Source organism: Gorilla gorilla, chromosome 3, assembly GCF_029281585.2.
Source record: "Gorilla gorilla gorilla isolate KB3781 chromosome 3, NHGRI_mGorGor1-v2.1_pri, whole genome shotgun sequence".
In the NCBI taxonomy this organism is placed as follows: Eukaryota; Metazoa; Chordata; class Mammalia; order Primates; family Hominidae; genus Gorilla; species Gorilla gorilla.
In genome coordinates this window covers 47,000,525-47,026,591 of record NC_073227.2, presented here as the reverse complement: position 1 = coordinate 47,026,591, position 26,067 = coordinate 47,000,525, and the positions used below count along the sequence as shown (strand labels likewise).

The 26,067-nt window shown below is 40.9% G+C and overlaps 1 protein-coding gene across 4 annotated transcripts in view; it reads left to right on the top strand.

The window, feature by feature from the left end:
- Positions 1 to 26,067, top strand: part of TMEM156 (transmembrane protein 156) — a 77,888-nt gene that overhangs the window by 35,123 nt on the left and 16,698 nt on the right. For 3 of the 4 annotated variants that reach the window (XM_055384801.2, XM_019025113.4, XM_055384802.2), the window contains exons 3-6: positions 1,532 to 1,792; positions 6,514 to 6,633; positions 9,036 to 9,119; positions 24,296 to 24,401. In XM_055384801.2, the coding sequence (XP_055240776.1) occupies positions 1,532 to 1,792; positions 6,514 to 6,633; positions 9,036 to 9,119; positions 24,296 to 24,363 (533 nt within the window). In that variant the 3' untranslated portion in view covers positions 24,364 to 24,401. The remainder of the gene's footprint in view (positions 1 to 1,531; positions 1,793 to 6,513; positions 6,634 to 9,035; positions 9,120 to 24,295; positions 24,402 to 26,067) is intronic. The other variant, XM_004038554.5, reaches the window with a different exon arrangement.

Here is a 26,067-nt window from a genome sequence, read left to right as displayed (position 1 = left end):
TTGGTCAGGATGATCTCAGTCTCTTGACCTCGTGATCTGCCCGCCTTGGCCTCCCAAAGTGCTGGGATTACAGGCATGAGCCACTGAGCCCAGCCAGGAAAAGGAATTAAAAGCAAATCACGAATGCTACCAGATTCAAGGGGAAAGGAATTAGATTCCTTAATGAGCAAATGGTGAAGTTTTTAGGGTAACGTGTGTTATGGATTGAACTGGGTCCTCTCAAATTCACATGTTGAAGTCCTAACCCTCAATACCTCAGAATACGACATTGTTTGGAAATACGGTCATTGTAGATGTAGTTAAGATGAGGTCATTAGGATGGGCCCTAATCCAATATGACTGATATTCTTACAAAAAAGGAGAAGTTTGGACACAGAGACATGGACACAGGGAGAATGACATGTGAAGATGAAGGCAGAGAGCAGGATGATGCATCTCCAAGTCAATGAATGCCAAAGGTTATCAGCAAACCACCATTAGCTAGGAGAGGGGCTCAGCCCTCAGAACAAATCAACCGTGCCAACACCTTGATCTCACACTTCTAGCTTTAGAACTGTGAGACAAACTTCTGCTCTTTTTTTTTTTTTTTTTTGAGACTGAGTCTCCTTCTGTTACCCAGGCTGGAGTGCAGTGGTGCAATCTTGACTCACTGCAACCTCTGCCTCCCAGGTTCAAACGATTCTCCTGCCAAGTAGCTACACCTGCAGGCACACACCACCACGCCTGGCTAATTTTTGTATTTTTAGTAGAGAGAGGATTTTGCCATGTTGGCCAGGCTGGTCTCGAACTCCTGACCTCAGGTGATCTGCCTGCCTCGGCCTCCTAAAGGGCTAGGATTACAGGCATGATCACTGTGCCTGGCCCAGACTTCTGTTCTTTAAACCCCCCAGTTTATGGTACTTTGTTACAGCAGCCCTAAAAAACTAGTACAGTGTGGAATGGGAAATATTGTTGTGGCCATACTGGTCACACAATACAGTCTGTCCCACAAGTCACTGGGGAAATGTGTGTATTTTCTTTGAGATGCTCCAATCCTATTCCAACACTACCACAACCTGGTTTTCATGATCTTAAAAAATATAACCACCTTACTGATTATGTTTAGGTTGGCTGCAGTGGCTCACGCCTGTAATCCCAGCAATTCAGGAGTCTGAGGAGGGAGGATCCCTTGAGTCCAAAAGTTGGAGACCAGCCTGGACAACATAGCAAGACCCAATCTCTACAAAAAATTAAAAAAATCAGCTGAGCATAGTGGCACACACCTGTAGTCCCAGCTACTCAGGAGGCTAAGGTGGGAGGATTGCTTGAGCCCGGGAGGGTGAGGCTGCAGTGAGCCATGATTACGCCACTGCACTCCAGCCTGGGAGACGGAGTGAGACCCTGTCTCAAAAATCTGTATATATTTTTGGTGTGGGTAACTTCTTGTTTCTACTTTCTTGTATAGAAAGGAAGAGATTTAGTTTTGAATTGTATGCGTTTTCTTGCTATGTATTAATATTTTGCAAATAACATTTTCTTAATCACTTTCTAGTTCTTGTCAGGAGAGGATCAATGGAAGTGAAAGCAAATGATTTTCATTCACCTTGTCAGCACTTTAACTTCAGTGTAGCTCCTCTGGTTGACCACTTGGAGGAATATAACACTACCTGTCATCTAAAAAACCACACTGGAAGGTCAACAATCATGGAGGATGAGCCAAGCAAGGAGAAATCTATAAACTACACTTGTAGAATCATGGAATACCCGAATGATTGTATACACATTTCTTTGCACCTGGAGATGGATATAAAAAGTAAGTTTTTAAGGAAACTAAAGGGAAAAAGAGTTATCCGATATAGATATGTAAAATTAAGTAAGGGCTATCACATTAACTGAAAGCCAAATAGCTGAAGAATTTTACTGATGAAATAATATAGCCTGAAAGAATGTTAGTCTATTTATCTGTTTATTTTTCTTTCAAAATATGCTTTTTATGGGGCCTACCTGTAACCTGAGAAAGAGGAGGCACTTATGGGTCACGATTTGAGGAGCACTGGAAAGACCTTCTGCCTCAGAATAATTTTTTTTTATTGTTGCAGTGGGGTGGTGGTTGTTGTTTGAGACAGGGTCTCACTCTGTTGCCCAGGCTGGAGTGCAGTGACACGATCACTGCTCATTGCAGCCTTGACTTCCCTGGGCTCAGGTGATCCTCCCACCTCAGCCTCCTGAGTAGCTGGGACTACAGGTGTGCACCACCACACCTGGTTAATTTTTTGTATTTTTAATAGAGACGGGGTCTTGTCATGTTGCCCAGGCTGGTCTTGAACTCCTAGGCTTAAGCAATCCACCTGCCTTGGCCTCCCAAAGTGCTGGTATTACAGGTATGAGACACCACAGAATAACTTTGAAACATGCCTATTTTCTGTGAGTGAAATAATACCACCATATTTGTGTACTAAAGGGAGGCATTTCTTTTAAAATATGAATATTGGCTGGGTGCGGCAGCTCACACCTGTAATCCCAGCACTTTGGGAGGCCGAGGTGGGAGGATCATGAGGTCAGGAGTTCGAGACCATCCTGGCTAACACAGTGAAACCCCGTCTCTACTAAAAATACAAAAAATTAGCTGGGTGTGGTGGCATGTGCCTGTAGTCCCAGCTACTTGTGAGGCTGAGGCAGGAGAATCGCTTGAATCCGGGAGGCGGAGGTTACAGTGAGCCGAGATCGCGCTGCTGTACTCCAGCCTGGGCAACAGAGTGAGACTCTGTCTTGAAAAGAAAAAAATATATATATACATAATATACTATATACATAATATATATAATATATATTATATATATGTAGCACATTGTGATATGCTATTAAATTTTTGTTTTGAGTTGATTTAACATGTTCTCTCTTGGAGCTGAGAACCAGGCCTGGATGAAATGGGAGTTTGATGTAATGCTGTGAAGATAGGGTGAGGTACAGATTAGGCACCTAGAGGAAAAAATAGGAGATTAAAAGACAAATCTTACATACTTGCATAAATTAATTCTGTTTAAGGTTGATTAACTTCCTAGTTACCCTATTCTGAAATACCACAATTATTCCTTTCTACTAAGCAGTATGCCCTACTTCACCCAAAAAATCTATTCCTGGAGAGCATCTTTTGATACATGCATTTAATGAGTGCCTGCTGTATGCTAGGCAGTGTGTCAGGTATTGGGGTCATGAAGTTAGGTGATATGAAACAATCTGAAAGAGGGCGACCTCTCACCTACACCAGCAAGTGCCTTCCAGTGCCACAGGTGCTATGGGAGAGTAATTTGCTGTCCTTTTTGATATTCCAGACATACGGAAGCCTTTCAGATTGCTTTCCTAAAGCTTTAATTATTGTAAAGGTAATGATTTTCAAAATATTACATTCACTTTAAAGCAAACAGAAATATATAATGTGCATGCATTTTTAAGATAAAATGTGAGACTTCAAAGAAATTTCTCCTGTGACTAAGTTTTCCCACGGCCCTATAACCTCTGCAATTAGGGGTCATTTCAAGGTGTGTGCATGAGTGGAGGCTATGGAAGAGGATCTGAGTAGATCTGAACAGAAGGATCAGTTCCCTCTGACTGAGGAGTGAATGAATTGGAAGATGGACTCTGGAAAGATTGCCTAGAGAAGGTGACTGTAGTGAAATCTGAAGGGTAAAGAAGTTTAGATTATAGACATCAAAAACATATTTTTTTCAATGTACGTTTGTATATCCATCTAACTGTATTTTATATTTTTTCTAAAATAAAGAAAAAATAAGCACTTCCATAATAATAATTTTAAGATTTTTGTGTGTGTGTTCATGGAAAAAAATCCATAAATTCTAGAATCAAAGTGAAATAATAGTTAACAGCTTTTGGGTGTCCACAAAGAAAGATAGCAGTGGTGCACAAATATGTACTCTTGTATTCTGCGAAAAGTGTATTCATTTTGCCATGGGTAGAATGTTAAAGGTGGCTGGGCACGGTGGAGGCTCATGCCTGTAATCCTAGCACTTTGGGAGGCTGAGGTGGGTGTATTGCTTGAGCACAGGAGTTCGAGACTAGCTTGGACAACATGGTGAAACCCTGACTCTACAAAAAGGATGAAAATAAGCTGGGTGTGGTGCACACCTTTAGTCCCAGCTACTTTGGAGACTGAGGCAGGAGGACTGCTTGAGATAGGGAAGACAAGGCTGCAGTGAGCTGTGATTAGGCCACTGCACTCCAGCCTGGGTAACAGAGTGAAACACTGTCTCAAAAAAAAAAAAAAAAAAAAAAAGAAAAGAAAAAAAAAAAACAAAGACAGTTAAAACTTTATTCATAGTTTACTCTGCTGTGCAAAAACTAATTTGATCTTGCTTAAAAGCCTTCTTAGCTGGGCGAGGTGGGTCACGCCTGTAATCCTAGCACTTTGGGAGGCCAAGGTGGGTAGATCACTTGGGGTCAAGAGTTCGAGACCAGCCTGACTAACATGGTGAAACCCTGTCTCTACTAAAAATACAAAAAATTAGCCGGGCATGGTGGCATGCGCCTGTAAACCCAGCTACTTGGGAGGCTGAGGCAGGAGAATCGCTTGAACCTGGGAGGTGGAGGTTGCAGTGAGCCGAGATCGCACCACTGCACTCCAGCCTGGGTGACAGTGAGACTCTCTCTCAAAAAAAAAAAAAAAAAAAAAAAAAAACCAAAAAAACAAAGCAACAGCAACAACAAACTTTGTACTTTGGTGGGAGTAAAAGCCTTCTCCATCAGGGGGTGAAACTAAATGTGATCCAGTCTGGCAAATTTACTCTGAGATAATAATTTAAACTGTTCCTTGATGTTCCCCCCAGATTTCTGTCTGTTTCCCCTTGCTCCTCTCTAAGAAGGCTGCAGGGATGGGTGGGCAGCACAGGACCCTAGGAGATACACTCTTCTGAGATCATGCTGGTGGCTGCACTGGCTCGTCTGCTCCCCATCATGTGTCTTGTGCTATTGCAATATGAAGTTGGTTCTGTTTCCATAGCTTTATCAGTGCCCAGTGACACCTTGGTCTTTGGACCCATCCTGATCGTTGCTGGCACTGCCAGTGTTCTCTGCTATTTAACTTCATGCTTTTATTTTGCTGCGTGAGGAATGCAAGCCTGGCAGCTGAAGAGCATGGAATAGTCTTGGGGAGGCTGAGTACTGCCATCCTAATCCACCTCTGCCCTTTTTCTACTTAGCCACCTCTCTAAATGAATGTTTAATGCCTATTTAGTGCACATCTGGGTTCCTGTAAAGGGGACACCCAGGTTATGAACCCCACAAAGGCAGTTCATACCAAGAGTATAAACATGGTATACATTCTGCTAAGGTGCATAAGTACCAGCCGTGTTTTGTATGCAAAGAAGAGTGTACACAGGGTGGGCTTAGAAAGTCAGTAGACAGGCCGGGTGCAGTGGCTCACGCCTGTAATCCCAGCACTTTGGGAGGCCGAGGCGGGTGGATTGCCTGAGGCCAGGAGTTCAAGACCAGCCTGGCCAACATGGTGAAACCCCATCTCTACTAAAAATACAAAAAATTAGCCGGGCGTGGTGGTGGGCACCTGTAATCCCCTCGGAGGCTGAGGCAGGAGAATCGCTTGAACCTGGGGAGTGGAGGTTATGGTGAGCTGAGATCGCACCATTGCACTCCAGCCTGGGCAACAAGAGCGAAACTCTGTCTCAAATAAAATAAAATAAAATAAAGTAAGATAAAATAAAATTAAAAAAATGAGTCAGTAGACAGTTGTGTGTTAGCTATGATGATGCCACCCTTGTGTGAGTCACTGATTCCTGGTTCTGCTGGCCAGTGTGTCTTTATGAGACCACGGGAGACCGTGCTAAGCTACTGCTGCATGGTGACCATCCTTCCCATGTTGCCTCATTGTCATCTGAATGAATGAGTTTATACCTGTATCCTTATTAAATTTAGGCCAGGGCAACTACGTTTAATTAGCACATGCACTTGATCTGATCATTGGCGTGCAAAGCACTGTACTTACCGCCTATTACCCTGTGGAAAGAGGGTCTGATTATTCATTGTCCTGGCCACTTATATGCCTCAGACCAGTCCTTTGCCTGCCTTTCTCTTTCTTCCCCATCTTCCTTGTACTCACTGCATCTTTGCTGATTTGAGGACATATTTTTGGGCTGCCTGGCCCAGGGTCAAAATTATGAATTGTAAGTGGTTCTGATTCTGGGATTGCTATGTTGTGGTCTTACCTTAGTTACAGCGAGGATAGTGAAACTAATATCAGCATAACCTGTAAGTGAAAGGAATCCTAGAATTTTGGAACTACATGGATAGCTGGAAGCTACCTACTCAAGTTTTCCCGTATAATACCTTCATTTCATATATCAAGAAAGAATTCAGGAGAGCTAGTGACCCTGTAACAGTGATGGTCATAATTTCAGCTTTTCAGTTCAGGGCAGAATATGTTGTAGAACTCAGCTACGCTGCCACATTGCCTTTTATCTGTTGAATAATTTTACTGGGTTTTTACAGTATTTGTTTTCTTTACAGATATCACTTGTTCTATGAAGATCACTTGGTATATTTTAGTTCTATTAGTTTTTATATTTTTGATCATCCTCACTATCCGCAAAATACTTGAAGGCCACAGAAGAGTGCAAAAGTGGCAGAGTAAGTATAATCCCTGTAGTGCTGAGGAACTCCCGATCTCTTCTATGGATTTAATTTCCTTTTTAGTACAATTTAGCATTTCTTGTGCACCTACTATGAATAAGCGGTGATTCTTGGTAACTCAAGGAATAAAAACATAGATAAAACACAGTTCCAGCATGCAAGGAGCTTCATTCATCTTTCTTCTACTCGGGCAAGTGAGTAAGAGAGGAAGAAAGACTGGGTGAATAGGAAGAAGCTGATGGGCTGGACATTGAGCAGGGCTTAGCGGAAGTGAGGGCAGAGAGAGAGAGAAGAACAGGAAGTGGGGATAAAGAATTTCAGGCCGGGCGCAGTGACTCATGCCTGTAATCCCAGCACTTTGGGAGGCTGAGGCAGGCGGATCACCTGAGGTCAGGAGATTGAGACCAGCCTGGCCAACATGGTGAAACCCCGTCTCTACTAAAAATACAAAAATTAGCCAGGCATGGTGGCGCAAGCCTATAATCTCAGCTACTCAGGAGGCTGAGGCACAAGAATCACTTGAACCCAGGATGTGGAGGTTGCAGTGAGCTGAGATCGCGCCACTGCACTCCAGCCTGGGCAATGGAGCAAGACTCAGTCACAAAAACAAGAATTTCAGAGTTGGAGATCTTGAGCAGAGTGGCTGTAGGTGACAGGTGTGAGGCAGAGTCAATCTTTAATAAGCATGGGGGTATCAGATTTTTGGCAGGGCTGAGCTAAAGGAAATTAGAAATTAGGAATCAGGACAGTAGGAGCAACGTTAAAAATATTTAATAACTCGTATGACCTGGGCACCCACCTATCAGGATGGACATTGATTGTAAATTACTGGTATGATGCTACCAGTGTGTACCCATGCAAATACTGGCTCTACTGGCATGTCCCCAGTGCATAAAATGGATGACTATCAGGCCCAATGGACAATTCATAATATGAGTAGCTAGTCTCTTAAAGACAGTGCAAGATGTATTACTATAAGAATAGGCACTAAAAATAAATAGATTTATGTTAGAGTCCTAGTACTACCACTTAATAGCTATGTGATATTAAGCAAGTTATTTAAATTATGTGAGCATCCCTTACCTCCTCTGTAAAACAAGCATAATCACCACTACCACACAGGGTTGAGGTAAGGAAATACAGAGATTACTTACGAAGTTTACCACAATGTCTAGTGCATAATTAGTTTTCATTAAAGGACAGTAGTATTGTGGTGGTTGTATGATTTCCCAAGACTCTTTCCTTCTTTACCAGGCAAGGCTGTGTTAGCCATTTCAGTAGGCAGAACAAGTGGTTGCCTCCAGGTTTCAGTAAAGTTGCAATTCATTCTTTTGACTAGGTATTTGTTGCAGATATTTTCGAGAGCAGTTTCATATCAAGTGTTATCATTGATACCTTAGTAATAAAGCCCTTTGTGCAGTGGTTAATAACATAATCAATACTGTTTATTTGTAGAATAACCATTTTCAGAGCATTTTCACCAGATTCTTAAACTGTGTAAACAGGATATATGCTATTTTTATTTTGTAGATAAAAATCCCCTGAGACTCAGAGAGGTTAAGTGTTTATCCAAAGCTGCACAGCTAGTAAAATGTCAGAACTAAGATGTAGGGTATTTAGTTTTGAAAATTCTATTATTTAAAGTAAATGTGTGTTATTTATAAATAGTGTATAGTTCTGAGTTTCTTGACCCATTTTCCCGTATGAAAAGCTATAAGCAAAGAGAGATAGAAGTGAGCTAGAAAAAATGTCTAGAAGGAGACCAGTAGTGGGGAGTCAAATTAAATTCTTACAAATATCTGCCCAAATGACAGACTTAGTGATTTTCAAAGGCTTGCAAATCCAAGCATACAAAGTAATAACAATGTCACACTACTTAGGACATTAAATGTTATTGAATATTAAATATACATTAAATATTCTTCACATCATATCTATGTATATAATAAGATAAAAATATACTTTTCTGTGTATAAGAGCTGTCGCTTTCCTTTTTTTTTTTTTTTTTTTTGAGATGGAGTCTCACTCTTTCCCCCAGGCTGGAGTGCAGTGGCATGATCTCGGCTCACTGCAACCTCCACCTCCTGGGTTCAAGCAATTCTTTTGCCTCAGCCTCCTGAGTAGCTGGGACTACAGGCATGCACCACCACGCCCGGCTAATTTTTGTATTTTTTAGTAGAGATGGGGTTTCACCATATTAGCCAGGCTGGGTTCGAACTCCTGACTTCGTGATCTCCCTACCTCAGCCTCCCAAAGTGCTGGGATTACAGGCGTGAACCACCGTGCCTGGCCATGAATGGCTCCATTCTTTTTGGTAATCGTTTGAACCAACATGGGGAATATATGTTAACAATGCGCTTGTTTATCATCTAAATACTTCATTTCTTTTCTGGGAATAGGTCATAGAGACAAACCTACATCTGTTCTCTTAAGAGGAAGTGATTCGGAGAAACTGAGAGCATTGAATGTGCAGGTTATTTCAGGTAAGTTCTGTGGCATGTAAACAAAATGGCACTCAGGAAATTCCAAAGCTGCATGGTTTCACTACACAGTAAACTCAAGATCTGAGATCTGAGCTTATGTAAATTAGCCTTGTATCTGGAATAACAGAGCTGTGGGCAAATGAAATCCAGTTTAATATGTCTTATTATCAGGGGACAGTAGCAATCTAAACTATCTCCTTAAATAATGGAAAGTTTGCTTAATTGGCAAGAAGAAATTCATGTAAGTAGGCAGAGGAGAGAAAGCGATAGGGATAAGCCTTAGATTTATTTTTAAATGAGACAAGATACCATTATTCCCCAGAATTGCAAGAAGTAATTGCAGAGTGGGCATGGCTTTCGCTGGAGCCTTCACTTAGCAGAGGGTGTCATTGTGTAAAGAGAACTTCTAATAGCCCCAATTAAAAAGCCCCCTGTCCTCTCCTGAGAAACAGAAATGGAATAAGGGAATTCTAATTAGAGCAGTGATGGGGGCTGTTAGCACAGATGTTGTGGTTCAATCCCTTTCTTCTAATTGTGAAGCCTTCTTTTGGATTCAAGCTGTCAAATCACGTTAAAAAGAGAAAGAGGGAGAATGTGACATGGACAAAGCCCTCTTCTTTAGCAGAGAGAAATAATATCCTTGACCGTGAAAACCACAGAATTATGAGTGCTGTTACCAAAGCTCCTTGTACACAGCCAGTGAGTAGGTGCCTTCGTACTTTGTGAGAAGTTAGAAAAAAAAGGAAGCTTCAAGTCTGGCATGTAAACAGTTTTCAAAAATGGGAGGATGCCGAGCAAACCTCCAGTCCCCCACCCTACAGCTGCATCAGTAGCGACATAGAGATTTGCACCGCATTTCACTGGGGACTTTGTTCACTGGGGGCTTTTGTTAGCCATTTAAATTAGCAGATACACGGAACCCTAGCTTGAGTGCACCTAAGGAGCTCAAATATTTTAAAAATTTAGGCTTTCTACCCAGCATTAGCAGTGAAAGTATTAAGCTATGACTGATAATAAGCATTAGCTAAATAATCATTTGACACCAGTTAAATGTGGGGTAAGTTGGTAGAAATTTTGTCCAGTCAATGAAAATCTTATTTGATTAATAAATTAAAAGCTATAACGATGTTTTCAAAGGCAAAATTAATTTTTAAAAGGCGAAAATGGCATTTTTCCCTGGGCTCCCCTCTTACTCAGTACATGTGTCCAAATATGAGGACTGTTTTAACACAGTTCTGTGGGGCTTTTTGGTCACCTTAGGAATTCTGGTCGTTTCTGTTTTCAAGTCATAATTTTGAGCACTGCCGTCTTGTCTGAGAAAAAGTCTATAGTTCCCCTGTCAACCCATATAGTCGAGGGAATCACAAATTTTAAGTACTAGCTAACCACAAGACTAACCTCACAAAGTTGTATTTATGAGCCTGTGACTTTCATCCACCAAAGAAACCTGTCTTAGCCATCCTTTCCCTTTAATAGCGCTCACTAAAAATCCTCTGGCTTGATTACCAGGTATATAATATTAATGTTTAGTGTAGGTCAAGGGATGATGGCCTTTTTAAAACCAAGAACCCTTTTGAGGCTTAGCGTCTTAAAGAGAGAAAGAGGCAGACTCTTTCTTATTTATATTCCTTTAACCTAAATGCAATCTTTTCCTTCCCTATTATAAGTTGCTTTTCTGACAGAGAAATGGAAAGGAAATCATGTCTCCCTTGAGTGCCGTTTTTAAGGCTCTCTTTGTAGTGATGGATTATAGGCAGCAGTGAGAATGTACGGGAAAAATGTGTCAGCATGGTTCTCTGGAGATGCAGTAACATGGGTAGAAAAAAAAAATGTAGTTCAAAGCAGTGGTGACTGTGTGTCACATTCAGCAGAAGCAGCTTGTTGTCGACACTAGCCACACATTCCAGGATGTCTCTCCATTTGTTCATGCATTTAAAAGTGAGTATTGTTCAACACACACACACACACACACACACACACACACAGAGACAGAGAGAAAGAGAGAGAGAGAGATAAATGGGCTCGTACCTCCAAAAGAAGCTTATTCATCCTACAAGAGAGAAATAAGGAGAGATTACCAGGACGCAGGCACCACATTGTGCCTGGCAGATTCTAGGGGCACGGTGGACACTGATGGAATAAATGCATCCTGCTGCTGTAGAAAGAGATGTCAAACTGAATCAAATCCCCATCTTTTATGTGTCTCTAATATTTTCCTCCTTGCTTTGAGAAGCGTGAGAGCTTATGTTTCCTGGCTGGGCATTAATCTACTTTCCATCTTATTCATTTAACTATCGTCTTCACACAGGTGATCTCTGTCTTATTTATCTGTGGATTGTTGTTGCTAGCATAATATCTGGCACTATAAAAGCTTATTAAATCTCGCAAACCCTAAAGGGAAATAAGTATAGAGTAAAAAGAGCGGATGAGCAAGAAATGAGTCTGAGGGATTGGGAAATATGACAACAAATAAAGAGACAGAGTAATTACAGGGCATAGAATTCCACTTTATTAAAGAAGGCATAGCACGCTTTGTAGAAGGGCTGTGGATATCAAAGAATCATAAAAAACATTGACTGTCTTGAAGAAGGGATTTTGAAAAACATGCAAAAGTAACTCTAGGCCGAGTGTGGTGGCCCACGCCTGTAATCCCAGCACTTTAGGAGGCCGAGGTGGGAGGATCACTTGAGTCCAGGAGTTCAAGACCAGCCTGGGCAATATAGTGAAACCCCATCTCTATGAAAAATAAACAAAATTAGTCAGATGTGGTGGCACATGCTTATAGTCCCTGCTACTCAGGAGGATGAGGTGGGAGGATTGTCTAAGCCTGGAAAGTCGAAGCTGCAGTGAGCCGAGGTCACATCACTGTACTCTAGACTGGATAACAGAGCAAGACTGTGTCTCAAAAAAAAGTAACTTTAAAACGTACCCCTAGAAACAGTGAGTGCTTAATGAGTTGACCATGTTGGGAAACCAAAGCCAGGGGCAGGAGGAGTGGATTAGAATCTGAATCGTTGGATGCAAATGATAGAAGCCCACTTGACTGACTGCAGAGAGGACATTTGTTGGAAAACCAGTAGGTAGCCCATAGAAACAACAGGAGGCTAGGGAAACAGAGCATGGAAAATAAACAGGCATTAAGGTGAGGGAGGGCAGGAAACCAAAAATACAGCCCAAGTTGCATGTCAGGAATGGTCTGGTGAGAATGCTCCCGCTGGTGTCACCCCCCTCTGAACTGCTGGGGCCACTCCTATGACTACCCTGCAGCTTTGCATCTCTCCTCAGGATTGCAAGCTCCAAGGAGGAGTATGAGGGGAGGCCATACAGTGGTACTCCAGGTGCCAGGAAGCAGGGAGAGGGGATAATATCTGCTCTTCTGGCTTTCTGCATACTTGTCATCACCCCTGACATGTCCACATGCTGGACTGCCAAATAAATATCGACATCAGGTTTCCGGGATCAGAGTTTCCATCCACTCCTGCTGCGTGGGTCAGTGAAAAGTTCATTTCATATCTCCCCTATATGTCCATCAAAAAGAGTGAAATCCTTAAAACTTGAAATTCTTCACCATTGGATTAGTCAGGGTTCTCTAGAGGGACAGAACTAATAGGATAGTTAAATGATAGTTATTCATTTAACTATCGTCTTCACACAGGTGATCTCTGTCTTATTTATCTGTGGATTGTTGTTGCTAGCATAATATCTGGCACTATAAAAGCTTATTAAATCTCACAAACCCTCAAGGGAAATGAGTATAGAGTGAAAAGAGCGGATGAGCAAGAAATGAGTCTGAGAGATTGGGAAATAAGACAACAAATAAAGAGACAGAGTAATTACAGGGCATATAATTCCTCTTTATTAAAGAAGGCATAGTACGCTTTGTAGAAGGGCTATGGATATCAAAGAATCATAAAAAAAATTGACTGTCTTGAAGAAGGGATTTTGAAAACTATGCAAAAGTAACTCTAGGCCGAGTCTTTATAAAGGGAAGTTTATTAAGGAGTATTGCCTCACGTGATCACAAGGTGGGGTCCTGCAATAGGCCATCTGCAAGCTGAGGAGTAAGGAAGCCAGTCCGAGTCCCAAAGCTGAAGAACACTGGAATCCGATGTTCCAAGGCAGGAAGCATCCAGCACGGAGAAAGATGGAGTCCAGAAGACTCAGTCAGTCTAATCTTTCCACGTTCTTCTGCCTGCTTTTATTCTGGCCTCCATGGCTGCTGATTAGATGGTGCCCACTCAGATTGAGGGCAGGTCTGCCTTTCCCAACTCACTGACTCAAATGTTTATCTCCTTTGGCTACACCCTCACAGACACATCCAGGAACAATACTTCGCATCCTTCAATGCAGTCAAGTTGACACTCGATATTAACCATTACGACCATTAAGTATTTAACCAATATTTACTGAATACTGACTATGGGTCAGCCATTATACTAAGCATTGGTGATATAATGGGCACATACCATAGGCACAGTCCTTGCCTTTATAGAGCTTCCAACGTAATTAAGGAGATTCTACCTGTGGTTGACATAGGAGAAGGGAAACTAATATCTTATTAAGCACCTTCCGTATGTTCTGTACTTTCATGCACATCATTTCATTTGATTTCAAAACTTCATTTTTTTCCTGATAAGAAGACTGAAGATAAGGGAGTTTAAGTAACTGGTTCATAGCTGGTTTCTAACAGAGCCAGGGTTCAAACTCAGTTCTGTCCAACTGATGCACTTTCTAGCACGCCATGTAATGTCAATAGTGAACTGGGGGAGTGGGGGTTTAAGCCACAGATCAAAAGCCTTCCTGCTCTTTTGCATTTTCAGTTTCTCACTGGAAACTGAGACGAAACATTTTGTCTATATAAGGTCCTAAGAGCTTGTGTATAACAATGTGAGTCATCCTCATTGTGGCACTGGCTGAAATTTTCTTGCAATTAATGTGAGTGGGTTCTGAGGGAACATGAAGCAAAAGAAAACGGAGTTTTATTGTGAAAGAGAATTACTAAATGTCAAAAGGAAGTGGATGACCCAATAATTTATATTACACCAAAATAAAACTAATGGCAATGTAAAATTATAATTTGCAACATGTTTATGGCCGGTATAATAAATACTAAGCAGGTTTCAACTTCCTGCAGATGAGAAGATAAATTACTGGTGCCAGATGTCCTGCAACCAAGAAAGATAACATGAAAATTTAATTTTTACTTGCTTAACTATCTTATTTATGACTCTTAAAATACAGATTTGGGTTCATAAAACAGGAAAGGTTACAGCCATCTGCTTGGTTACAGAATGGATCAAAGTGAAGAGGATGATTCTTTTTGCAGGAAGAAATTCACAAATGTGAAGAATCTATAGGCGGAATAGGATGATTTATTCTAGTCATTCATTGAATGCCTTTACGTGACAGGCATATATGTCAGGTCTGGAAGAATTGATGGTAAAACATGTGCACATAAACATCTCCTTCATCTTAATATAGATTGTCCCTGCCTGAACCATCCCGCCTCTCCTGCCACCCTCTACAAACCTGCTCCCCTCCCACCCTGATGTTGTCTCGTTAGCTCTCATCTTTCCTTTCCCATCTGATCTTGGCTTAACTAACGTAGTTGTTTCAGACCTCCTGGACTAGGTCGATTCTCCTTATTACACACCCTCATAACACCGTACATCTTTCTTTGCAGCAACAATCACTGTTGCTATTTTACATTTTTGTGTTATTGTGCTTTGTGTTATTATTTGATTAGTGTTTCTCCCATGAGCCAGTTGGCTCTTTGAGGTCAAGGACACTATCTGATGATACTCATCACTGCATCCCCAGCTCATAGCATAATGCATATATATGGGCATGTCGTAGGTACCCAATAAATATTTGCCAAATAAATACAACTCTACATTGACTGTGTTGAAAGAATGGCTGCTGCTGTCTTACAAAAGCCTTTCAAATACTTTCACCTATAACTTATAACTTTTGATTATGCCTATCCAAAATAATAAAAAGAAAATGGTTAAACACTTCATCAGTTTTATCCTTTGGAGTATTAAAGATATCTGCAGTGTGAATTAACCAGAAACTGAATCAGTGTCTCAGAATATTGGCAGCTGTCAGTTCAAGATTTTTTTTTTTTTTTTTTTTAGTTAATCTGGAAAATTTTGCAGTCATTTATTTTCCATCCTCATTTTATTTTCACATTGACTAGACTTGGAGCAGACGACTAGTTTTAGGATCATTGTTAATAACAGATGGAGCTTTGAACATGGGAAGAAGTTGGCACCTTGAATAACAGAAATCTATTTTAAGCGGCCATAATTGGTTCTGTTAGCTCTAAAAGGCTACTCGCTATCTTGGGCTTACAGAAAACTGCTAATGTTTTTATGTGATGAAAAGGTCAGAATGATGTATAGCAATATTGAAGTTCTGCATTTCTCTGGTAATAAGGAGACATAATTAAGACTGGAAGGTTTTTTGAAGCCAGATCACTGAACTGAATAAGAATCACTAAACCATCAGAAAATTTTCACAGCTGTCTTGACCTGAGTAATCTATGAAGACTAACTTGAATTCTTTCATTTTTGGAGAAGCTCTTGTGAGGAAACCCAAATGCTTCATGGATAACTGTTCAGACATTTATTGCCATAGTTTCCATGAAGAGTCATGATGGCTGCATCTCCCAAAGTGTGATGGAGAAAAGAAGGAGCTAGGGACATCATTTCCAAGGTCAGTTACCCATAGGCCTCCCCTGCTGAATATATATGGCTCCTCCTAAATTCTGTGCATGCCCCCTGGGAGGGCTTAAAAAGATGCTGGTGAAAATATTTTTTGTGCTTCATAGTGCTTTCTATTTTCCCAAGTATAATATATCAAAATTCACAGTTCTCATCTCATTTTATCCTTACCTTTATTTTCCTCCTTTTAGCCTCAAGGCAGCCACACTAGCTTTGCGAAAGCCACAGGGAAGTGATCTTGGTTGTGCACGTGTCAGTCCCCACTGCCAAAACTTTGAATGGAACGTGTGGGGCAAGGCCAGGACCCTGCCAGGATTGGCTGCTTGGCTGCTGCTGCCCACAAGGCTGCACAGGTGCCTCATGTTGGTGAATCTATCTGGTCCAGTGCTTCCCTTTAGGCCTGCGGACTTAGCCTCCTGCAATGGCAGCACATCAAGAAGGATCCATTGTATAATGCAGTTCACACCAACAGGTTTATAAAACCTCAAGGCCAGTGCATTAATCCATAAAGAATGATACAATTGAGAGAAATACAGATCAAACACTTCTGACAGCAAATGTGCATTTTCTCTCCCAAGACAGATCAGATCCGTGTGGGAAGTCAAATCACAGGAAACAGATGTTGGTTAGTTCTTAAAATGCATTCCCTTGCCAGTCCAGGTGTGGTGGCTCACACCTGTAATCCAACATTTTGGGAGCCTCAGGTGGGAGGATCCCTTGAGCCTGGGAGGTGAAGGCTGCAATGAGATGTGATTGTGCCTCTGCACTCCAGCCTAGGTGACAGAGCGAGACCCTGTCTGAAAAGAAAAAAAAAATGCATTCCTTGGCAGATAGCTTGAGACTTTCTCCCCATTTTAGGGGTAGCCTGACAAGCTCATTTAACAGAGAGGTTTTAACATTTAACAAGCTTTGGATTGGGAATAATTTTTTGAAGATGAATTTGTGTGTCTGTGTGCTGATCGTGTGCTGACTTTATAGATTAAAATCAGAGGACCATTTTATTTTTGTTACCCCCAAATCATGGGTGGCCCTCTAGAATTGCTCCTTGAACTGCCTGAATCCATACCCTGTTACTGAGCAAAATGAGGCACAGAGGCGTTAAATGATATTCTTTTGATCATTCAGCCCATATTTGTTGAGTACCTATTATGTGTCTAAGGTAGGTTCTGGGGAATAAAACAGTGCCCAGAATACCAGCTTTGTGCTCAAGGAGGCAGACAAATGAGTAATTACAACAAAGTTGGGTAAGTTCTCTATTTGGGAAGTGGAGGGCACAGAGGGACATATACTGTGTGATCTCCTAACCCTATTTACTCCTTCTTGGTATTTTTTTAAAAGTTACTTTTGGCTTTCCAATTTAATAACCATATAAAATGTAGCTGAACAAGTAGTTTTGGAGATAAGAGAATAAAAAAAAATGGCTGGGGCAAATTCCCTTAGCAGTCAAGAGAGACTGGCTAGGATGAAGAAGTTTTAGATGAGCTTTCATGGTGGGAGATGGACCTTGTCTTTGACATGAAAATCATCAGGACCAAAGTAACGAAAACACCTTGCAAGTTTCCATTACTCAGTGGGAATCAAAAGTTACTTGGGAAAGATGAGTTGAGGTTAGATACCAGATGTCATGGATATAAAGCACCTTTGAAAAGCGATAGAAATCTTTTTCTAAAAGAAGAAAAAGAAGAAGCATCCGAGGGCCACCTGGGCATGGTCAGGGATAGCGTGATAGGGGCTTTATTTGAGAGCATAAGGCATAGAGTTTTATTTTTAATCAGTTTCTACTCCTGAAAATCCATTTTGTTCACTAGATTCAGCCAGGTCAAAATTCAGACTGGGATTTAAAAAAATTTTTTAAGGCTCTTTGAAGTTTCTGAAAAGAAGTCATAGAAATGTTTGTTTCAGAGATTTGATAAATTAATGAAAAGACTGCTGTGAAGCTTTAAAATATTTCTGACTGTTTCTACTGCCTTAACTAGTGTTGGTGAATTAATATTATTTGAAAGAAATTGTATTTCTTATGTAGAACTAGAAAAAATTTCCACCCGTTTTAGCTATTCTGAAGAAGGCATTAAAATGACATATATCCTACCTTTTTGCCTTTTAATCAATTTTTAGAAGATTTGCTATTACCATATAAGTTACATGACTTTGGATACTGAAAGAAACTGAAGATAATGCCCCACTAGAGAATTACTTTAGACTAGCCATCATTTTGACAGGCAATCGCTTTCTGTTGTAAATTACAGTTATATTTTATGCTATAAACACCAGCAAACACCAGCCAAACCAGCGGTTTGGCTTTTCAACCAAAAGAACTCTGTTAATTTCCTTGGATAATTATTTAGTTTCATGAATAGGCTCTTTTGATATCTTAACCTTTATAAAGAATGATCTCAGCTGGGCCCAGTGGCTCAAGCCTGTAATCCTAGCATTTTGGAAGGCCGAGGTGGGCGGATCACTTGAGGCCAGGAGTTTGAGACCAGCCTGGCCAACATGGTGAAACCCCATCTCTACTAAAAATACAAAAATTAGCCGGTGTGGTGGTGCACGCTTGTAGTCCCAGCTTCTCAGGAGGCTGAAGCAGGAGAATTGCTTGAACTTGGGAGGTGGAGGCTGTAGTGAGCCAAGATTGTGCCACTGCACTCTAGCCTGGGAGGCAGAGCCAGACTCTGTCTCAAACAAGAACAACAACAACGACAACAAAAGAACAATGTCAAATGTTGAATTGTGGGTTATAAGATGCTTTGTTATTTGCATGGTAAATTCATTCTGAAGCTTTAATGTGCGTCAGAATCAACTTGGATGTCTATAAAAATCCAGGCTCCTAGGCTTCTATGAAGAGAGATTCTTAATTCAATAGATCTGCAACATGCATTTTAAATAACTACCTCTGTTGATTTTCAGGCCAAGGGTCTGTCAGTCACTGTACTTATTAGCTTTCTGTTGTTGTGTAACCAATTACCACACACTTGTGGCTTAAAACAGCACACATTTATTATCTCACAGTTTCTGTTGGTCAGATATCTGTGCGTGGCTTAACTGGATCTTCTGCTTAGGGTCTCACAGGCTGAAATCAAGATGTCAGCTGGACTGCATTCCCATCTGGATGCTGTGCATCTACGCTCACTCGGGTTATGGGAAGAATTCATTTACGGCTGTGTACTGAGGGCCTTGGCGTCTTCCCGGCTGTCCCATGGAGGCTGTCCTCAGGTCCCAGAGGCCACTTGGCAGTCACCACCAGGAGTCCCTCTCCATAGGCATTTCACAGCATGGCAGTTTGCTTTTTTTTTTTTTTTTTTTTTGAGACGGAGTCTAGCTCTGTCACCAGGCTGGAGTACAGTGGCATGATCTTGGCTCACTGCAACTTCTGCCTCCCGAGTGAGTTGAAGGGATTCTCCTGCCTCAGCCTCCCAAGTAACTGAGATTACAGGCATGCACCACCACACCCAGCTAATTTTTGTGTTTTTAGTAGAGACGGGGTTTCACTATGTTGGCCAGGATGGTCTCGATCTCCTGACCTCGGGTGATCCTCCCGCCTTGGCCTCCCGAAGTGCTGGGATTACAGGAGTGAGCCACTGCGCCCAGCCTGCAGTTTGCTTCTTTAAGGCTAGTGAGAGTCTTTCTGACCTCAGGAAGGGCTGTTTCTCTTTTAAGGGATTTTACCTCTTTAAGTCAGGCCCACCCAAGATGGCCTCCCCTTTTATTGATTTGGGATATTAGTCATACCTGTAAAATCCCTTCATCTATGCCTTATAATATGACCTAATCACAGGAGTGAAATCCCATCTGGTTCATAGTCTTGCCCACGCTCAAGGAGAGGAGATTATAATGAGTATTGCACGTCAGGGGGGTGGGACTCCTGGGGACCATCTTAGAATGATCCACAGCCATTCTTTTAGAAAGACAAAATCACAGGCCAGGCGCAGTGGCTCATGCCTGTAATCCCAGCACTTTGGGAGGCCAAGGTAGGCGGGTCACCCGAGATCAGAAGTTCGAGGCCAGCCTGGCCAACATGATGAAACCCCATCTCTACTAAAAATACAAAAATTAGCTGGGCATGGTGGCACATGCCTGTGATTCCAGCTACTCGGGAGTCTGAGGTATGAGAATCGCTTGAACTCGGGAGGTGGAGGTTGCGGTGAGCCGAGATTGCACCACTGCCCTCCAGCTTGGGTGACAAAGCGAGACTCTCTCAAAAAAAAAAAAAAAAAAAAGAAAAGAAAAAAGAAAAGAAAAAAAATCACAGACTGCTAGGAACTTCTAGTGTGAGACTGGGCTGACAGACATAGCCCCATAGATGTGGTTGGTACTTAATGACAATAAAATAAAAGTTAAGGATGCCAAGGGGCTCAAATGCAATGGATGTGTGTGGAGGAGAGCAGGAGATGAGTGCTGTGGGCCAGGTAAAGATGGCCTCGGGTCTCATTTTCCCCTCTTTGTCCTAATAAGTCAAAAGAAGTTTTGTCATTTACCCTTTAGAAGTCTAAAGGGTAAGAAGAAATTCTAACTTTAGTGGTGATTTTAGTTTTTCCATAGACATCTAAGGGCCCTCAATATCTGCTGGAAATGGCCTATTTATTCTTGCCCCTTAAAGAGTAGTTACTATCTTAATTTTAAAAATCTTCAGGTCAGGCGCGGTGGCTCATGCCTGCAATCCCAGGACTTTGGGAGGCCGAGGTGGGTGGATCACCTGAGGTCAGGAGTTTGAGACTAGCCTGGCCAACATGGTGAAACCCTGTCTTTACTAAAAATACAAAAAAATTTGCTGGGCGTGGTGGTGTGTGCCTGTAATCCCAGCTACTTGGGAGGCTGAGACAGGAAGTCTCTTGAACCCGGGAGGCAGAGGTTGCAGTGAGCCAAGATCATGCCATTGCACTCTAGCCTGGGCAACAAGAATGAAACTCCCATCTCAAAAAAAAAAAAGTTACTTTTAATTAAAAAAAAAATCTTCAGTTAAAATATATAATTTTCTGGGAAAAATGTATAAAACCCAACACCAGAAGAAATAGAAAATCTAAATTGTCATGGAAGAAATAGAAAATGTGTTAGTTGTCCTTCAAAAAGTAACAGGAAGAGCAGTTCGCAGGAGAATGTTACCAATCTCTAAGACATAGGTATTTCCAATGTATTTAAACTGTTGCAAGACCAAAGATATTTCCTAATTCTATTTTTGAAATAAACATTACTAATAATATTCAAATCCAAGAAAGATTGAATCTAAAATGAAATCAGCCTGGATGCAGTGGCTTATGCCTGTAATCTCAGGGCTTTGCAAGGCTGAGGCAGGAGGACTGCTTGAGCCCAGGAGTTTGAGGCTGCAGTGAGCCATGATGGCACCACTATACTCCAGCCTGGGTGACAGTGCAAGAGCTTGTCTAAAAAAAAAAAAAAAAAAACAGAGAGAAAGAAAGAAAAAATAAATAAATCATTGAGAAATCTTACTTGTGTATATCCATGCAAAAATCCTAAATAAAACATTAGCAATCCAGTAGCACAGTTTAAAAATAACACACACACACACACATACGCACTCCTGCCTGATCAAGGGGGCCTATTCCAGGAATTACAGGACAGTTTAGCATTAGAAAACCTGTTACTCATCATCATATTTATAGATGTAAAGAGATAAATGGTTGGTTATATTAAAAATGCATTTGACAAAATACAATGCATTTTTCATTAAAACTTCTAATAAAAATAAGACAAATACATACTTCCTTAATGTGATAAAATGATAAAATATATTTCTCTCAAACAAACAAAAAACCCCAGAAATATGTTTAATAGGGAAACACTAAAAGCGTGCCCTGCCGAGCCAGAAATTTTCCAGGGTGTCCACTACTGCCATTTTATCTACCATTGTATTGGAAGTACTAGTCAACACAGTTAGTTAAGCGATCAGAAATACGAAGTTTCAAAATTGGAAAGAATAGGTAAAATGATCACTTATTTTGCAGATGATACAATTGTGTACCTGGAAAACCTAAGATAATTCCCTTAAAAAATCATGAAAAAAGAAAAATTCAGTAAGGGACAGGGTACAAAAATATTTAAAAAATCAATGGGATCCACCTATTTAAACAATAACCAGTTAGAGGATACACTGCATTTAAAACAATTATAAATAAAGTAACTAGGAATAAACTTAGTAAGAAATTTGCAAGATCTTTCTGAAGAAAACTTCAGTAAAATGCTGCTGAGTGACATAAAAATGACTTGAATAAAGGAAAAGTGTATCATGTTCTTGAAGAGGAAGATGAATATATAAAGATGCTAATTCTTCCTAAATAAATAAAAATAATATCTTTTGAAATAAACAAGTTCATTTCAATATCCCTATGAAAAGTAAACTGTGAGTAATAGCCAGGAAAAAAATGAAATAGAAGAATAGAGGAGAGGTATTCATTCCATCAAGGTACTGGATTACAAACTGACTGGTATTGGGACGACTGAATAATCGTTTAGGACAACAAGTTAACTTAATCAAGATCTCACACTCACATTAGGGTGACTTTTAAGTGGATCAATGATTTTAATTTAAACATTAAACTATAAAAGTAATAGAAGAATCAATGCTATGACTCATTTATAACTGCAAAATTGGTCTTTCTAATCATGACACAAAACTCAGAGAAGAGACTCATCAAATTCACTATGTGGAAAAAAATGTACACAGCAAAAAAACTATCACAAGCTAAGATAAAAGACCAACAACTAATGGGCAAAATTATTTGCAGTTTATCGAGTAAGCAACTAAATCTCTAGTAAATAAGGAGCTTCTAATAATTGAAGAAAAGACCACAATGCAGGAGGCAAATGGTGAAGGATAAGACTGGACTGCCTACAGAAAAGGAAATACAAACGGCTGGTGCTTACACACGTGAAAGTTTGCTCAGGCTCATTCAGAATAAATTCTTCCAAAAACAGTTTTTTGTGTGTGAGCCTACTATGTGCCAAGAATATTGACCTTCTGGGTATAGAAGGCAGTGAATCCCTCCCCACTACTCCCCAGAAAAAAAGAAAGAGGCAGGGAATGGTGGCTCATGCCTGTAATCCCAGCACTTTGGGAGGCTGAGGCAGGAGGATCACTTGAGGTCAGGAGTTTGAGACCAGCCTGGCCAACATGGTGAAACCCCATCTCTACTAAAAATACAGAACTTAGCCAGGTGTGGTGTCACACATCTGTGATCCCAGCTACTCAGGAGGCTGAGACAGAATTGCTTGAACCCAGGAGGCGGAGGTTGCAGTGAGCTGAGATCGCACCATTGCACTCTAGCCTGGGTGACAGAGTGAGACTCTGTCTCAAAAAAAAAAAAAAAAAAAAAATTCCCAGAGAAGGTTCTACAGTATTTCTGTACCAGTGTTTGATCATCTTCATGGACAAGAAGCATCATTTTCTTGAATACACTAAATCTCCCTTTCTGATTTCTCTTCTTAAGTAGCAACCACCCAAACTTCTCTTTAAATTGTAGGTCACCTCGGCTGGACACGGTGGCTCACACCTGTAATCCCAGCACTTTGGGAGGCTGAGGTGGGTGGATCACCTGAGGTTGGGAGTTCCAGACCAGCCTGATCAACATGGAGAAACCCCGTCTCTAGTAAAAATACAAAATTAGCCGGGCATGGTGGTGCATGCCTGTAATCCCAGCTACTCAGGAGGCTGAGGCAGGAGAATCACTTGAACCCGGGAGGCAGAGGTTGTGGTGAGCCAAGATGGCACCATTGCACTCTAGGCTGGGCAACAAGAGCGAAACTCCATCTTAAAAAAAAAAAATTATAGGTCACCTCAATTTCACCTGTGTTCAGGGCTTTGTATCAAAAGTAGAGATGTCTATGAAACAAAAACTCAATTCTCAATATAAAAGCTAGAAAAACAAGACCATGGATCTTAGGAGAATGAACGAGATGCCATGATGTAGGAAATAAAGTTTCATCTTCCACCTCGAAGTCAGCTGAGGATAATATTAGAAGAATTTTAAAAAGTCATACAGTCATGAGCAGGAAGACAGATTAGAATTCATCTAATTTGTGACTTTGCTTCTTGGCAAAATTGTCCCTGAGATCAAAGACATCATTAATATTCTCCTTAGGGACATATTTCAAGAAAATGTGATAGAATAAAGTGTTTGCAGTCAGTTTCCAAACTAAGATTCTTTGCTTGCTACTTGACACTGGACTTTAAATTTGTTCTCTATGTTGTCTCTACGTTGTCTCTACGTTGTCTCTACGTATGCTTCAGGTATTTGTGCCCAGGACGTGGGGTGAGGAGTTGAGAGAAATGGGTGAAAGGTGTTAGAGAGGTAGGCAGGAAAATTAGTGAGGGTAGAAAGTCCCAAAATCCTTTCTAGAGGTAGAGCATGCTTCTCTTGCTACACTTACTACATTAGAATAAGCATGTCTCTTTTTGCTATTTACTACATACAGACTAAAACAGTTCTCCTTCTTAAATAGCAGAGACCACGCAGAGGCTGCCTTTGGATCAAGTCCAGGAAGTGCTTCCCCCAATACCAGAACTATAAGTTATTTCCACAGTGCATCAGTGAGATCAATATACACGGTGAGTGATGATTCGGCTTTATCGACTTTATTCATTATAAACACAGATAGATTCAAGGATGCACAGTTGATCCCAAACTCCATTTCTATCTGGTAGGAGGTAGAAAATGATGAATTTGCAAAGTCAGTTCATATGAATTAGATGACATGAAATAAAATGACTATTTTCTCTAAGATCTAGGAAGGATCAGTATATGGATCTCTTAGTCTGTTAAACTAATCTGTTCGTCTTTTAAACTGCCCCTGAGAGCAGTTTAAAAGGGATAAGCTAACAAGCTTATCCCTTGGCCCTGTTTTTCCTGGAGTTGAGCCATAACTTAGTTAGACTATGAGAAAATAGAGAATGAGATGTGTAAAGCAAACTGCCTCCTCCCCAATTATTGAAATAAAAACTTCTCTAAATGTAACAGCTGATAATCTAAATTAATGCACATTGATTTCCATGAATTTAAGTCTAAAAGTATGGTCAAAAGTGTTGAAATTTTTTTTTATTCATTCATCAAATCTTTCTTAAGTAGCAATTATGTTAAAGACACTAGGAATAGCCATTGTAGGGGGTATAAAAATTATAACAGGGAAGGGGAGGGAAACTAGCATTTATAAGCATCCCCCTTATTGTGCTTTGTGGTAATTGGTTATATCATTTACTCTTCAGAATACGTGGGTGGTTTTCAGTCAAGGTCCTATCAGGAAATTGATATTGCACTCAAATTGAATAATTTGAGATTAGTTTAATGAAGGGCATATTAAACTAGGGTGTGGGAAAAACAAAAAGGGAGAATGCAGCACCCTGAGACTAGGAATAGTGGGGCCCTGCTACTGTCTTTAAGACTAAAGGGGAAAGAAACCCAGAGAGACAGAGACAGAGACAGACATGCATGCATGTATACACACATACACACACACACACACACACACACACACACACACACACACACAGTGTGTGAGGAGGGCTGTCCGACAGGAGCTGTGACATTTGGTCAAGGGACACTATAGCCTGGGGTCACCCTGAAAAGAGAGAATAACTATCCTAACTTTGGGAACTCTTTTACACTGTTGGTAGGAAGAGTATGGCCACTACAGAAAACAGTAGGATATTTCTCAAAAAACTTAAAATAGAACTACTCTTCCATTCAGCAATCCCGCTACTGGGTATCTACCCAAAGGAAAATAAATCACCTCAGGGTGTGGTGGCTCACATCTGTAATCCCAGCACTTTGGGAGGCTGAGGTGGGCAGGTTGCTGGAGCTCAGGGGTTCAAGACCAGCCTGAGCAACATGGTGAAACCCTGTCTCTACAAAAGATACAAAAATTAGCCAGGCGTGGTGACACGTGTCTGAAATCCCAGCTACTGGGGAGGCTGAGGCAGGAGGATCACTTGAGCCTGGGAAGTTGAGGCTGCAGTGAGCTGTGTTCATGCCATGCCACTGCGCTCTAGCTTGGGAGACAAAATGAGACCATGTCTAAAAAAAAAAAAAAAAAAGAAACGGAAAAAGAAAATAAATCACTATAGCAAAGGGGTACCTATACTCACATGTTTATTGTAGCACTATTCACAATAGCAAAGATTTGGAATGGACCTAAGTGCCCATCAACAGGTGAATGGATAAACAAATGTGGTGCATATATACATAAAAAATGAATTCATAAAAATGATTCATAAAAAA